Source organism: Brachyhypopomus gauderio, chromosome 16, assembly GCF_052324685.1.
Source record: "Brachyhypopomus gauderio isolate BG-103 chromosome 16, BGAUD_0.2, whole genome shotgun sequence".
Classification (NCBI taxonomy): Eukaryota; Metazoa; Chordata; class Actinopteri; order Gymnotiformes; family Hypopomidae; genus Brachyhypopomus; species Brachyhypopomus gauderio.
Genome location: NC_135226.1, coordinates 11,375,518 through 11,390,045, shown reverse-complemented (window position 1 = coordinate 11,390,045; position 14,528 = coordinate 11,375,518). Strand labels below are relative to the sequence as shown.

Sequence of the window (14,528 nt, the reverse complement as noted above, 5' to 3'; positions counted from 1 at the left end):
TGTGCAAACAACTCATTGTCATTACAAATACAAAGCGAAGCAAAAACAAGCATTAATAACAATCCATCCATCCATCCATTATCTGAACCGCTTAATCCCGCTAGTCGGGGTCACGGGGGGGCTGGAGCCAATCCCAACATCTCCGGGCGAAGGCAGGGTACACCATGGGCAGGTCGCCAGTCATTAATAACAATCATATATATTAATGTTTTAATATTCAAATATTTCCCAAAGTTTCCAGGACCTTGGGAATCGTACTGTTTAGTAAGGTATCAAGGATATTTTTTAAGATCAATTTAAGGTAGAAGCATTGTGCTCTTCTTAGTTTGGCATTGAGAAAATTTGTTAAAGCTGTGATAGGCAGTAAAACTACACTTCCAAGTTATACTAGTTTTCTGAATGCAAGAGTGTTTATCCAGGCCTCAGACAGCAGAAAGATCACCTGAATGAAACCAGGCTCCAACCTTCACTTTGGAAGCTCCAGTGTTTCCTCAAGATGCTCCATCTGCTGAGATGATTAACCAGGCTGCAGTGTTCCGGTGGACTACCTCAGACCACTCATGCGTTCCTCACCTGATCGTCCCCTTTAGCAACATTCTCAGCACTTCCATAAAAAGCTTGTACAAACAGTGCTGACCCATGGGCACTTTGTTTCTGCCTCCTCTTTCTATCTAGTTTCACTGATGTATTTAAAGCTAATGTGACTAACAGGATTAGTAGTAAATGTATTATTAGTATCAGGAACCAAACTGGTGGGGGTGTTCTTACTGAGAACACATGTTAATATGCTTTCAGAACTAGTTAAAATATCCAGTTTTCTCTCATGTATGCTGTTGGGTCTAGGAAGACTCTTCTGCTCTTACAGAAGTTCACTGAGCTGCAGAAGGTGTAAACCACACAGAAGGTGTATCCCAAACAGAATGTGTACACCAGACTGAAGGTGTACCCTAGACTGAAGGTGTACCCCGGACAGAAGGTGTACCTCAGACTGAAGGTGTACCCCAGACAGAAGGTGTATCCCAAACAATGTGTACACCAGACTGAAGGTGTACCCCGGACAGAAGGTGTACCTCAGACTGAAGGTGTACCCCAGACAGAAGGTGTACCTCAGACTGAAGGTGTACCCCAGACAGAAGGTGTACCCCGGACAGAAGGTGTACCCTAGACTGAAGGTGTACCCCGGACAGAAGGTGTACCTCAGACTGAAGGTGTACCCTAGACTGAAGGTGTACCCCAGACAGAAGGTGTACCCCAGACTGAAGGTGTACCCTAAACTGAAGGTGTACCTCCGACAAAAGGTGTGCCCCGGACAGAAGGTGTACCCCGGACAGAATGTGTACCCCGGAGAGGTGTACCCCGGACAGAATGTGTACCTCAGACAGAATGTGTACCCCAGAGAGAAGGTGTAGCACATACAGAAGGTGTAACCCAGTCAGCCAAACTGCTAGCTAAGCATACTTTAGAAACATTGTTATTATAACAGTTATAGTTTTAGGGCCTCTAGGTGTCCAGTATTATACCTGGAATTAATACCGTTGCATTTCATTAAATGTATAAATGAATCTATATTAACAATACACAATTTGTTGTACAGAATAAACATAATAACTTTTGATAATACTCAAACAAGGACAGACAATACTGAGACGAAGTACCAAAGCTACTTCGGTGCTAAAGGTGCCCCTTGTGGCAAGTTGTAAACGTGAGTGAGTAACAAGCCATGCAATTTAGGGAGCATTAATCTGGGAACATCTTAAACAAAGTCTTAAAAATAAATTGAGGAGTGTATGTAAATCCCATTTTATTAAACAACAACCATATATGACCTGTCAGCAAATTCCAAAAGTTGCTTACAATCACAAGCTACTCAGAAATTTAACTGGGAGTAACAGTGCACCTTATTTACACAATGATTGTCCAGTGAGTTTCTCAGACAAGACATCTTGTTTCATTGCAACCAGCATATTAACTATCAGCTACAGTAAGTTCATTGATGATGACAGTTAAACGCTTCATCACACAGTTGTACATGCTTCATGGGGGATGTGATGTTAATGATTATTTTCACTAATACCTTCTTCAGCCTTTTTCCTCCTACTGAACAAAGGTCTTGGATCGTGTCCTAAGACTCTTGGGAGAAATTCTCTTCAAAGCATTTGCATGACACCGAACTGCAATTTGAAAACCAACGTTTTATAATCAGCCTAGAAGAATATCTTCTGATGGGGGAAATGGCAAACTCCACCAGAAAAGATATAATCATCAACAACTCAGCAGACATCATTGTGATTCTTGGCTACTTTGTGATTGTCATTGGAGTGGGAATTTGGGTTAGTGCTCAAGTATTTTGTGTGTACGAGTATGAAAATTACCCAGCACCCTGAAATTACATGTATTTGCCATAAGTTCATTTTGAGTTCATCTGAATTTATTCTTAGATAGCAATAGCATGACAATGTGCAGCTACCTTTTTTCCTCTTTCTCAGTCGATGTTTAGGACTAATCGTGGCACCGTGGGAGGTTACTTCCTTGCAGGACAGACGATGTCATGGTGGCCGGTAAGATCTCTGTTCCCAACGGTCCTCTGAGCTTCTATATGACATACAACAAATGTACTGTTGTAGAAAAGAAATGTTAACAAAACTGTTAAATGTGGTCACTCTGCTCTGCCCTGTTCATACAGGTGGGAGCTTCTTTGTTTGCAAGCAATATTGGCAGTGGCCATTTTGTTGGCCTTGCAGGCACTGGGGCAGCAAGTGGGATTGCTGTAGGAGGCTTCGAATGGAACGTGAGTTGAAACAGATATCCGAACAGATCCTGCAGGTGTAGACCAGCACCTGCACATATATGCTGTGTAATCTGGGTTTTAATCATATTGATTTTCTCATTTTGGCTGTGTACCAGTACTAGGTTGTGTTTTAGATTCATACAGCAATTCATTTGCTTTATGATTAATTTGCTTTATGCTTGTTTCTTAAGAGTTCCTGTCAGTTAAAAAAAAAAAATCTAAGCACTGATCTAAGACAAATCAAAGCACAAGGTTTAATAAATGTAAATCATTTTCGCTACAATAATGGTGGCCAACTTTAAGCATTTACTGATAAGCTTATATTGCCCATTTGACTTATTAGCCATTTTGAGATTGTTTTAAGTGTGTTCTCAGCATGTTTGAACAGCGTTTGGAGTTTTCTGAGTGTGTTCTGAGCATGTTTAAAGCATACTCTGAATATGTCGTGAGCGTGTTCAAAGCATTATGAGTCTTCTGAGTGTATTCTGAGCATGTTTGCAGCATGTTCTGAGATTTCTGAGCATGTTGTATTTTCAGGCTTTATTCATTGTCCTGCTGTTGGGCTGGCTCTTTGTGCCTGTTTATTTAACAGCTGGAGTAAGTTCCCTTTTCAGTGAAGAACATACTGGATTATTTGGATATAAATAATTTATTTTAGAGATTAATCTACATCATGTGTGGAGTTAATTTGGGTTTTATGGAATTCTGCTTTTCAAAAGGTAATCACTATGCCACAATACCTAAAGAAAAGATTTGGAGGGACCAGAATTAGTTTGTACCTCTCTGTCATCTCCCTTTTCCTGTACATCTTCACAAAGATCTCTGTAAGTATAAATGCAAATCAAAGCATTGTGAATTAAACAGAACCATTGTCTGTTCACAGTACAAAAACACTACCTAATATGTAGGGATTAAACTTTTCTGTCAGTATTTTAAACATTGTTCTGTGAGGAATTTAGAATCATAATGTGAATTCACACTTAACCACTACATAATTGAAATCATGGTGTGAATCCATGTGTATCTGTAATTGCCTTATGTCTGTGCTCAGAAGGCTTTTGTCTCTGTTAGGTGGACATGTTCTCTGGAGCAGTGTTCATTCAGCAGGCTCTTGGCTGGAACATCTACATTGCAGTGATTGCTCTCCTCTCCATCACTGCGCTCTACACAGTCACAGGCAATATTCAAAATTACTCACATAATACACAAAGAAGTTTACATTTGGGATATCTAAAGTACAGTTGCAACGGCAACTACATATGTGACATGAATGAAGTTGAAAGCCTCAATTACTGTGTGACTGACGTTTGACTCCTTGGTATTGAAATAGTATTAAAAGCAACAGAGATTTAAAAAGGCCAAATATTCTATGGCCAAATTGCAGGGGCTTCAAAAATAAAACTGAATTATTTACTGTGTCAGTAAGAACAGTCTCAAAAAGTTGTTTACCTTTTCTAATGATTTTAATAAATCAGACATTTAATAAATTTAATAAATCAGACCTTATGAATTTCTATTCTAGTAAAATTGTCAAGTCATGCAGCAATACATATATATTTATACATACATACATGTTTACATAGGACATATACAAAAGTTGTTGAATGTTGAGTAATGTTCAATAATGTGTCTTTATAAATCTGTGAGGTTTGTAACCCTGTGCCCTGCAGGCGGACTGGCTGCTCTGATGTACACAGACACAGTCCAGACCTTTGTCATCATCGCTGGAGCTTTTGTCCTCATGGGCTTTTGTATGTTTCTCATCCTTCTCTGGGAGCACAAGGGGGACTCACTCTGATCTCAACATGTCACTAGATTTACCTACACATTAAGCATCAAGATTATACTTCTATCTTGTTTTTTGACAGCCTTCTATGAAGTTGGAGGTTACAGTGCTTTACTTAAGAAGTACGGTTTGGCTTTACCATCTCCTCACCTGAGGCTGTCTTCACACCCCGACCGCTACAACATCTCGGCTGTCTGTTACACGCCACGCAAGGACGCCTTTCACCTGCTGAGAGACCCCGTGAGCAGTGACCTTCCCTGGCCTGGGGTGCTGTTTGGCATTGCGATCATAGGTGGCTGGTACTGGTGCAGTGACCAGGTGAGACACCACAACACTGCACATATCTGTTCTTGGCAGTCAGAAAATTGGAAAAATGGTCTCAAATCTAGATTATCCCCCAGTTGTCAGAGCACTGTAGTACAGGGACTTCTTGCTAGAATGTCAGCAGTGTTTGTGGAGGTCTCGTAATGTTATATGTAAATGCTTGGTGTGCTTTGAGCACTGGCATCCACTGACTTTGTGCCACAGGTCATAGTCCAGCGATGTTTAGCCGCGCGCAGCCTCACCCACGTGAAGGCCGGCTGCATCATGTGTGGGTACCTGAAGCTGCTGCCCATGTTCCTCATGGTGTTCCCTGGCATGATCAGCAGGGTGCTCTTCCCTGGTACTGCCACGCACCTTCACCACAGCCCGTCTGCCTCCTCGCTCATATACAGAAACATCTAAATGCAGACCGTTTGAGGGCTCTTCTCTGCTACTGTACACTGTTCTATTAGATGAGGTGGGGTGTGTTTTGCCGGAAAAGTGTAAGGAGGTGTGTGGAGCGGAAGTTGGCTGCTCCAACATTGCTTACCCCAAGCTGGTCGTCTCGATCATGCCCGATGGTGAGATATATACACACATGCGGGCGCACACACACACACACACTCATTGTAAATTTACAGCACTGGAGAGCAGACAGCCACAGTAACTTTCTCTCTCTCACACTCACACATCAACAGTGCCATAGCTACAGTCACTGTGCTACAGTGGTTTGTGAGAATAAAAAGGGGGATTTTTTTGTTATAACCTCTTGTTGTACTGCGTTGTTCTGCTCTCCCGTCTTCAGGTCTGAGGGGGTTGATGCTAGCTGTTATGCTAGCAGCCCTCATGAGTTCTTTGGCCTCCATCTTCAACAGCAGCAGTACCCTGTTCACCATGGACATCTGGACCCGCATACGGCCCCAGGCTCGGGACAGAGAGCTCATGATAGTTGGCAGGTCAGAATCGGTCAGAATCATCAAGCAAACACTTACTCTTATTCAATAAGATAACAAACAGTAATGCGTGATAATTGTAGACATTTGTTGTGCTAGACTCCAGCCATAACACCCCTCATAATGTAGGAGTATGTGGGAAGTGTCCAGTCTGTCGTTAATCCGCTGTCTTTATACTCCAACAGGGTGTGGGTGCTCTGCATTGTTGCAATAAGTATTTGCTGGATCCCTGTGGTCCAGGTTGCCCAGAATGGTCAGCTGTTTGACTACATCCAATCAGTAACCAGTTACCTGGCTCCACCTATAGCAGCAGTTTTCTTTCTGGCCGTTTTCGTAAAGAGAGTCAATGAGCCGGTAATTAATATGCATTTTCATTATATATTATGGTTAGATATCAGCAGTGTGTGTAACGTAACCATTTTTTAGAAATTGTGGCAAGTGCTATGAATTCAGTTTACATTCAATCAACAGACAATATTTACAACAGTTATGAGTGTAATCTTTGCAATGACATGTTCACCGACTCACATACTGAGCGACTTCTCAATCCCAGCACCTCTCTCTGCCGTCAGGGGGCCTTCTGGGGTCTAATGGGTGGACTACTCATGGGAATCTGTCGCATGGGACCAGAGTTCTACTTTGGTTCTGACAGCTGCCTGTTCCCGTCCAGATGCCCGGACCTCATCTGTGGGGTTCACTACCTGTATTTCGCAGTGCTGCTCTTCTTCTGTACAGGTGTGCTGGTCCTCCTGGTGAGCTTCAGCACGGCGCCCATAGAAGACAAACACGTACGTGAACACTCAGCATCTACACGAGGTCACCCTCCCGCGTCCTTCTGGTCACGCATACTTACTTCTCCATCCGTACGATTCCCTCTGCAAGCTTCATCGGCTTGTGTTCAGCTTGCGCTATTCTAAGGAAGAGCGTGCAGATCTGGACTGGGAGGAGGACGAACGAGGAAGGAAAGCTCGCAGCGAAATGGAAGAAAAAAATAAAGCCACATCTGCTGAGAATGGAAGTAAGGCATCCACAAAGCAAAATGGTGCCTTGAGGGGGTACTCTGTAGGAAAAGCCTTTTTAATGTACATGCAAAAATAAACATTTGACCAGCCTTTTTAATGTACATGCAAAAATAAACATTTGACCAAACAAATCTGCGAGATGAGCTTGTAACAACTGCATTGTAATCCAATTTGAATCTTAAGTATTCATAATCTGTCTTGTATTGCAGGTGGTAATGGGAGTAAATCTGCACTCGTCCATCTAATCGATTGGTTTTGTGGCTTACGTAACTCCGAGCCCACTGAAGAAATGGTGGCTGAACCCACAAAGTTAGCAGACATAAGTGAAGACCCAGTGTGGAAGTACTTCGTCAATGCCAACGCCCTCATCATGATGACCGTGGCTGTCTATTTGTGGGGATTCTATGCTTGATGGGACCCTCCCTAGGATTAGAGGTCAAATTCTAATGCATCACTGTGGAACTTTTGGAAGAAATGCAATCAGAAGAACTAATAATAACATACCATAATGGATGACACACTATTCATTAAGATGCACCTATGTACTTCGTAGAACCCATTTATGTTTTAGGTTTAGTAAGTAAGGTGGACCAAAGATTTTGATAAATATTATTATAGCATGTTATAACAATATCCAGTATAAAAATAAACGAATCCCATTTTTTTAAAAATCAGAAAAGTACTGAAAATATACAGAAAAAAATTATACTCGTAATACAAAAACAAAATATGAAATATATATGTTTATACTGATTATATACCGATTTCCCAGTTCAACTTATAACTATGTACAAATGACCAGAAGGTATCCCATTGCATGCATGATTAAAGGACATTAAAGAACATGCTAAAATGGGCTTGTGAAACTGTATGAGAAAAGGTACTGCAACTTAGTACGAACACCGGTTTTAAATAAATTTTATTTACTTTAGAGGCAAAAATTCTTTATAGCATTATCTGACAGTGAAACCTACAACGGTCTCCCAAACCCAAAGGGATCAGCATCAACATTTGATTCTGTTTTGAAAGATTTTACAGACTGATGGAGAAAGCGGAATGGATGAGGTTAAGGCTGGAACCTGGTGTTCCTGCACATGTACTGGCCTCTGCCACTAAACAGGCAGCTAGTGGCAGGCCGGCTGCAGCAGGGTCTGGTCAAGACAAAGGCTCGTTTCAATAACGCTTTCTGAGAAGATCTTCAAAAACCAGAAGGAAGGAGGAAACAAAAAGAAAAACTCACTCCTACTCAAAGAAAACACGAGCAATTGAGCTGTAGATTACAAAGTGACATCAGGAATTCGTAAAGTGACATCGTTTTTGCTCTTATTTCCCCCCCACACGTTCAGCATACAACACTTGACATCCAACCTCAGTACATTTAATAACTTCCACAAGACTAGTAATTGCCTGCAAATTCTGCAAGGCTGGAGTTGGCTTCAGAGCTGGTCTTAGGAAAGATTGCCAAGCCATAAGAATTTCTAACCAATTCACAAATACATTTATAGATCTAGACCCATGCGGCAGACGTTAACCTCATTTAATCGGCATCGGTATTCACACGTGAGCGCTGCTCTGCATATTATGGGAGTAAGAATTAAGTATGGTGCTCCGCTAAGAACTATACTGACATGAGAGCAAGGTTAACAAGCCGAGACAGGGGAGGCGAGCTCAACCAGAAATATTACAGTGGCATGAGGTTTAGGCAACGTGAGAATAGGGAGGGAGTCCAGAAGTCCCCTGCCTTTACCTCCCGTCTTCTCTTTTGGTGCGGACCTGGACCATATCGCACGGCTGTACCCAATTGTTGTCATGCAGTCCAACTCTACAGCCTGGGGTGTCCTTGTCGGTGCGCCTACAACACATCCAGTACGAGCGTCCGTAAGGCAGGTCGTGGTGGTAAGGTTTGGGGTGCCATCGGCAGAGAGACACGTCCCCCCGCTCGTACTGCCGTTTGCACTGCTTGCAGGGGTCGTCGCGGTACAGCGGGTCCTGGTTCCAGCGAGAGTCCGTGGCACGAACGCCGTAGGTCTCAATCAGGGCCTTGAAGTCGTGGCACGTACACTTGAGAGCAGCCAGAGAGCGGGTGGGGAGATAGCTGAAGATGCTGACCATGATGTGGTCCGGCAGCATGAGCATGTACTGCCGAGGTTCCAGGAGCCGCTGGATCTGAAAACGGATCTCGAGGAAGTCGTGGGAGACATGACGGTAGAGGCGACAGAGTGATTTGTCAGTACAGTCGTCCCCACTGGCAATCGGGCTTTCTGGTCTCTCTATGGTGCCCCCTACTGGTCCGTTGTTGTTTGCACAATCCACAGAGCACAATACGCTTGGGCTCCCAGTGCCGCTTTCATCTTCCACAGACGGAGTCTGCAGGAAGAACAGCTGGCCAGGTGGTGGGTCTTCTGATGCACCAGCCGTGTTAGTGCCAGCAGGCACAGCGAAGCACACTGTCTCTTCTTGGACATTCTCTGTGCTGTCCTTACCATAGAACACACATTGGTCCACAGCACCTGTGACTACAACTTCAACATGGAAGCCAGTCATCCGTTCTCGAGCCACAGTCTTCTTTTCCCCTGAGCAGTGATCTTGGTTAGGGTCGGGTGCTGTAGAGGGAGGCCGCTCAGCGATACCTTCACCTAAAGGATCCGACTTTGGAGAGCCAGCCAGGATGGCACCTGGGTCTCGAGACGAAGGGCTAACTAGCTGGTACAGGTCACATGTTATCTTTTCTTTGGCCCTGGCTCCTGCCTGTCCTCCTCCAGATCCACAACTCATAAACATGCACCTCGGGCGACCCTCTGGCTCAGACTGGGATCGGGTGTCCAAACTAGACACCCGAAAAGCAATCCTAACTTCTCCCCGACCATGGCTTTGGCTGGCAGCTCCAGTCTCACCCGTGCAGTCCCGTTCTTTGGCCAAACTGTGAACCTGAGGCCGTAGGAGCGCACTCTCCAGATTCTGCTGCTGGGACTCGAAATGTGCGACAGCTCGAGCGACACGGCAGGACTCCTGCTGCTGCTCAGAGTCACGTTTGCAGGCCTGCTGGAGCGGAGCGCTCTCGGACAGGAACATTACAGACGAAGAATCCAGATTCTGAAGGACTGTGTGATGGTGGTTGCCAGAAGAGGTCTGTCCTTGAGCTACCATACCATGCAGGGCCATAGCGGTCCGCCGTTCGACAAGAGCCACCATCTCGGCCACAGAGAGCAGATCAGTCTCGTGAACTCCAGAGAGCAGATCAGTCTCGTGAACTCCAGAGAGCAGATCAGTCTCGTGAACTCCAGAGAGCAGATCAGTCCCGTGAACTCCACCGCGGTCCTCTGGCTCACAGGGCTCTGACGGCACCTCTGAGCCAACATGCTGGACTCTCGTAGGGGGATCGTAGGAAGAGCAGCGGCGTCGACGCTTAGCCTTGGTACAGTCCGCACCCCAGTTCCCTTTGACCTTCATGGCACTGGGCCTGGGAAACCCTGCCCCACTACACTGATGAGCCACAAAAAAAGCTATTTTTTCCTTGGTGTTGCCCGGTTTGATGACATACCATGTATCCAGCAATACCCTACCATCTTCCATTTGGGAAGTAGGAGAGGGTGCCGCGGGGGTTGGAGGGATCAGGAGTGTGGACGATGGGGCAGGGGGCGTGTTCTCAGTGCCAACATCCTCATCACGCTCTTCACAGACTCCACCAGCCTCTACAGACGTGCAACCAACTGCATCAGCTTTACAGAGGGAGGAAGCCGTCCCACTGCCAACTGCATCAGCTTTACAGAGGGATGGTGCCGTCCCACTGCCAACTGTGCCATTGGTGTACGGGTTATTCTGCGAATAGGTGCCAAAGGGACGTGGGCACCAAAGGCGTATGTGGGAAAAGGTGTCACGGTTCATTCTGAGCCCACTGGGAGCATATCTGCCACTACGCAGGGCAGTTACTTTGTACTTCACCAATCATTCTCACTGCCGGAATGAAATGTCCACCAAAGTTTTCTGAGGAGTAAACAAAAAACAAAGTAAGAATCTGAAACCACGTACAATTCCATATTGATGATTTTTTCAATTTGCTCATTTAAATACATTTTGACATAACACTTGGTTTGGGTGTATCTACAGATATACAGAGATATCCAAAAATTGCAGGTTCCCAGAGAAACGGGACGTTTCAGACAAAGGGGCACTGAAGCATTTCTCTTTTGTCCTGTTTCTTTGGAAACCTTGTGCATCTCACTTCAACTTTTAATTTCTCCACATCTACTACACTAGACCATAGTTACTCACCTGCCATTTGGATTTTACACAAAAGCATCACTATTTTTATATCCCCACTCATCAGCAGCTTTATTAGGTATAATTACATATGCTACAAAAATAGACTGGATCCCACCTGTTAGTATAAGGTTGTCAGTCACCTTAAATGTCCACAGGGCATACTACTGACCAAATATTACCCCGGTGGTGGACCATTACTTTGGTGGTGACATAAACAATGATATGTCAGTAACATGGTCAACAGTGTCACTGGGATTTTTACAAGTGTTCATGTGACAGCTGGATTAAACATGGTCTACCATCCAGAAATAGCAGTCTGGGGTTTCAGATCCTCATGACTGCTGAGGGCAAGAAGATGGCTAACAAGTTGTGATCACAGTCTCTTAGCTTTACGTGTGCATGGTATTTGTAATAAAGTGTGAACTGGGGACAAATGTAAAGGGAGAGTTCGGTAGTTCTTTAACATTTGAATATTACACTAGATGATTCTGCTCTCTTTCGGTTATTCATTTTGTGTCTGTGCTAACCTACTATACCGGTAAAAACAAAAGATACACTTTTCAGCTCACCAAAAAACAGTAGAAGTGATAAATAAGAGGTGGTTTAATTGACGCTTACTGTGAAAGACTGGATGAAGCTCTTCTTTAAAAAGCATTAGGGTAGTTCATACTTGAACCACATTTCTGGGTTCCAGTTTAAAAACTTCTAAGTAACTTTAACAGTATATATAGATGAAAACAAGCAATAGAGGCAGTGGTACAAAAAAAAAAAACAAGTCAGGTATATAGTATAATATAGATGATGTATTAGGTGAGCATTCATTTATGAAGTTGAACAGCTGATTCTTTTCCAGCAGAAAAGGGCAGGGGTGTGTAATTAGTGGTGTTTCATCTCTTCTATAGTCATCATTTATAAATAATGTTCTAAATGCACCTACTCGGTTAAAACGGTTCACTTTTGGTTCTGTAATAGTGTACAATTAGATCTATTCAAAAGACAGCCCACCCTTTTTTGCTCAGCAGCACCTCAGTGCAAAATACTGCTAGTCAGATTTGCCTTACATTAACGGTAAATCAGATGAACCCGTCAGAACAGCGATCATACTAGATGCTAACTGTCGCATCTACGGCCTTGTTAGGCTCGCTAGCTAAAACTGACTGAGCTCGGTTACTGCGACCTGGTGACACTCGACTTTTCCAATTTAAATGGACTATTGGTTAGTTAAATACACTGTTTTTTATACACTTATAAATTAAGCATACGAGTGAAGTAGAACCGATATACAAGTTACACAAATAAAGTCGAATTCATCCAAACTGTGTGGTGGTTTGCAGTTTGTTAGCTAGCTAGCCAAGGCAATCAAGTTTAACCAGCTAACTAATTTGGCTGTATTCTTCGTTGTTTTCTAGCTGGTACAGTTTGCCATCCTAATCACTGTAAATACAGATACTCCGGGTAGGAAGGTGACTAATATGACTGGATTAAACCCAAAGTGGTACTAGTGTATACATCAACACCATCTGTAGCCAAGCTGGGGCCCAAAACGATCTAGCTAATATAGCTAGCTAGCAAGCTACCAAACTGGCATCATATATTTTGACTTAACTGCCGTAATTATATTAATCCAAGTGTATAATACTGTGATAACGGGTTACTTCACCAATCTGGATACATCCGATACGCTGTCAGACGTTTCAGCTGTAAGATGTGGATGATGAATGTTGTGCAGTGTAATAAACCCTCAGATCAACTGGGCTAGCTAGCATTAGCTTCATCTAGCTAGCATCGAGGCTAGCCAACGTTAGATAAAAACGCACCGCGACGCGACTCTTACCTTTGTATACCTCTTCGATCCAGCAGCTTTTGCCCACAATAATCATAACAAAACGATAACTTATTTAAAATAAAAAATATCTTTAAAAACACACAGGAAACAGAAGAGAAACAAGGCCGAGGTGCTGCAGCTCTGCTACAATAACATTAGCCTGCGACCTATCTGGCCAAGCCAATGACAATCTCCTCACTGTGCTCTCGCAGCACAACGTTTTCGACAGACGACGTCTGTCTACTTCAGGAACAACCGCGGGTTTGGAGTTAACACAATGTGTTATAGAGCTATGGCCTCAACACGCGTAGAAAAACCTGATGTTTTTATAAAACAAATGTAGTTTCATAGTCTTCGATAAGCAATAGAGGAAGGCCATCTTGTTGACAGGCAGCTGCACGACGCCAGGAGCCAATAGGAAGACGGAGCTGATGGTGTGTCCATATATGGCAGCTCAAAACTGCCCTCCTGCCCCCCTTCCTCTTCCTCCTCCTCCTCCTCTTTTTATTCCTCCTCCTCTTCCTCGTCCTTCATCCAGCTCGATGGTTTTATCAGTACGTTTGGGCAGAATGTATGCGCTGGGTTTAATAGTGGCACATGTAAAGAAATGCTATGAATGTCTTATGGAGCGCTTATTAACACCTATTAAATCTGTTAGCATACTATTAAATCTCTAATGTTGAGATGTAAATATTAGAAACAACCGAGGTATGGTATATTTTACTCAGTTTTTAATTGTCCACCCTGTCCTTAAAATAGTTGACTATAAAATATAATAAAGTAAATGTAATAAAGACTACTATTTGCATTAGAATATACATTTCAAGCTTTTATTATGAGAGGAAGATTGTTTTATCGATCTACATGACTATTCTAAAGGGGAGAGAAACAGTTTTAATACAGTCTGACCTTGACGGCTGCTTGTCATTTAGCTTCTACTCATTTCTTATTTTTGTGTGATTACACAAGGCCAATTAATCTTTTGAACGTGACCATATTTACCAGTACAGGGCAACACATACATTTAAGTCCAGGATGACATTGGGTGCTGGTGTAGCACTTAAATATTTATGTTAGAAAATGTTACGTCTTTATAAGAGTTAAAATAATATCATTTGGTAGTACTTCAATTAATAATAGTTTAAATTGAATATTTAAATGTAACAATCATTTTATAGAATGTATTAGTAGATGTCAACACTGTCTTCAAAATTGTTTAACATATTGCTTTTCGTTACCACGTAAGTTGTGGATTTTTAGATGTTATCAAATGTTTAAAAGTTTTTTCAAGACATTTGTTTTGTTCTGTATTGTACCTTATATGTCGACGAACCTGCAAGCATTCGTATTAATTATAGCCTATATTTCCATTAGTCATTCTTGCTATTACAGTTACCACCAGTTCCCTATTTACTGGCATTATCATTGTTTTGCCAGTAATCATTTATATTTTTTCTGCTTGGTCGAATTAGCGGAGGACTTTGCGAATCAAACTCCTGTAGAAGTCCCTCACAACCCACAAGGCCTCACATTTTGTATTTTATTGTATTTAATTACGTCTATCAAAATAAACCAAAACGTGGTTCAA

General features: G+C 43.0%; 2 protein-coding genes across 2 annotated transcripts; one reads left to right on the top strand and one right to left on the bottom strand.

The window, feature by feature from the left end:
- Nucleotides 1-81: 81 nt before the first annotated feature.
- slc5a2 (solute carrier family 5 member 2) lies at nucleotides 82-7,699 on the top strand. Its single transcript, XM_076976932.1, has 15 exons — nucleotides 82-2,330; nucleotides 2,487-2,558; nucleotides 2,684-2,788; nucleotides 3,326-3,385; nucleotides 3,508-3,612; nucleotides 3,860-3,965; nucleotides 4,459-4,539; nucleotides 4,657-4,892; nucleotides 5,103-5,238; nucleotides 5,351-5,458; nucleotides 5,683-5,833; nucleotides 6,016-6,184; nucleotides 6,403-6,618; nucleotides 6,713-6,848; nucleotides 7,062-7,699. Exons 1-15 carry the CDS (start codon nucleotides 2,223-2,225, stop codon nucleotides 7,262-7,264), a joined length of 1,992 nt encoding a protein of 663 aa, XP_076833047.1. The 5' UTR covers nucleotides 82-2,222; the 3' UTR covers nucleotides 7,265-7,699.
- A 55-nt stretch (nucleotides 7,700-7,754) lies between these two features.
- Nucleotides 7,755-13,362, bottom strand: fbxo46 (F-box protein 46). Its single transcript, XM_076976931.1, has 2 exons — nucleotides 12,950-13,362; nucleotides 7,755-10,836 (listed from the first exon to the last, which is right to left on the bottom strand). The coding sequence occupies exon 2, from the start codon at nucleotides 10,735-10,737 to the stop codon at nucleotides 8,596-8,598; it is 2,142 nt and encodes a 713-aa protein (XP_076833046.1). The 5' UTR covers nucleotides 10,738-10,836; nucleotides 12,950-13,362; the 3' UTR covers nucleotides 7,755-8,595.
- Nucleotides 13,363-14,528: the final 1,166 nt, after the last annotated feature.

Bases quoted from the DNA above. Each gene is read 5' to 3' on its own strand.
- fbxo46 (XM_076976931.1), bottom strand. From the start codon at position 10,737: ATGAACCGTGACACCTTTTCCCACATACGCCTTTGGTGCCCACGTCCC.
- slc5a2 (XM_076976932.1), top strand. From the start codon at position 2,223: ATGGGGGAAATGGCAAACTCCACCAGAAAAGATATAATCATCAACAAC. The intron at 2,789-3,325 runs GTGAGTTGAAAC...TTGTATTTTCAG, and splicing joins TAGGAGGCTTCGAATGGAAC to GCTTTATTCATTGTCCTGCT. The intron at 6,849-7,061 runs GTAAGGCATCCA...CTTGTATTGCAG, and splicing joins CACATCTGCTGAGAATGGAA to GTGGTAATGGGAGTAAATCT.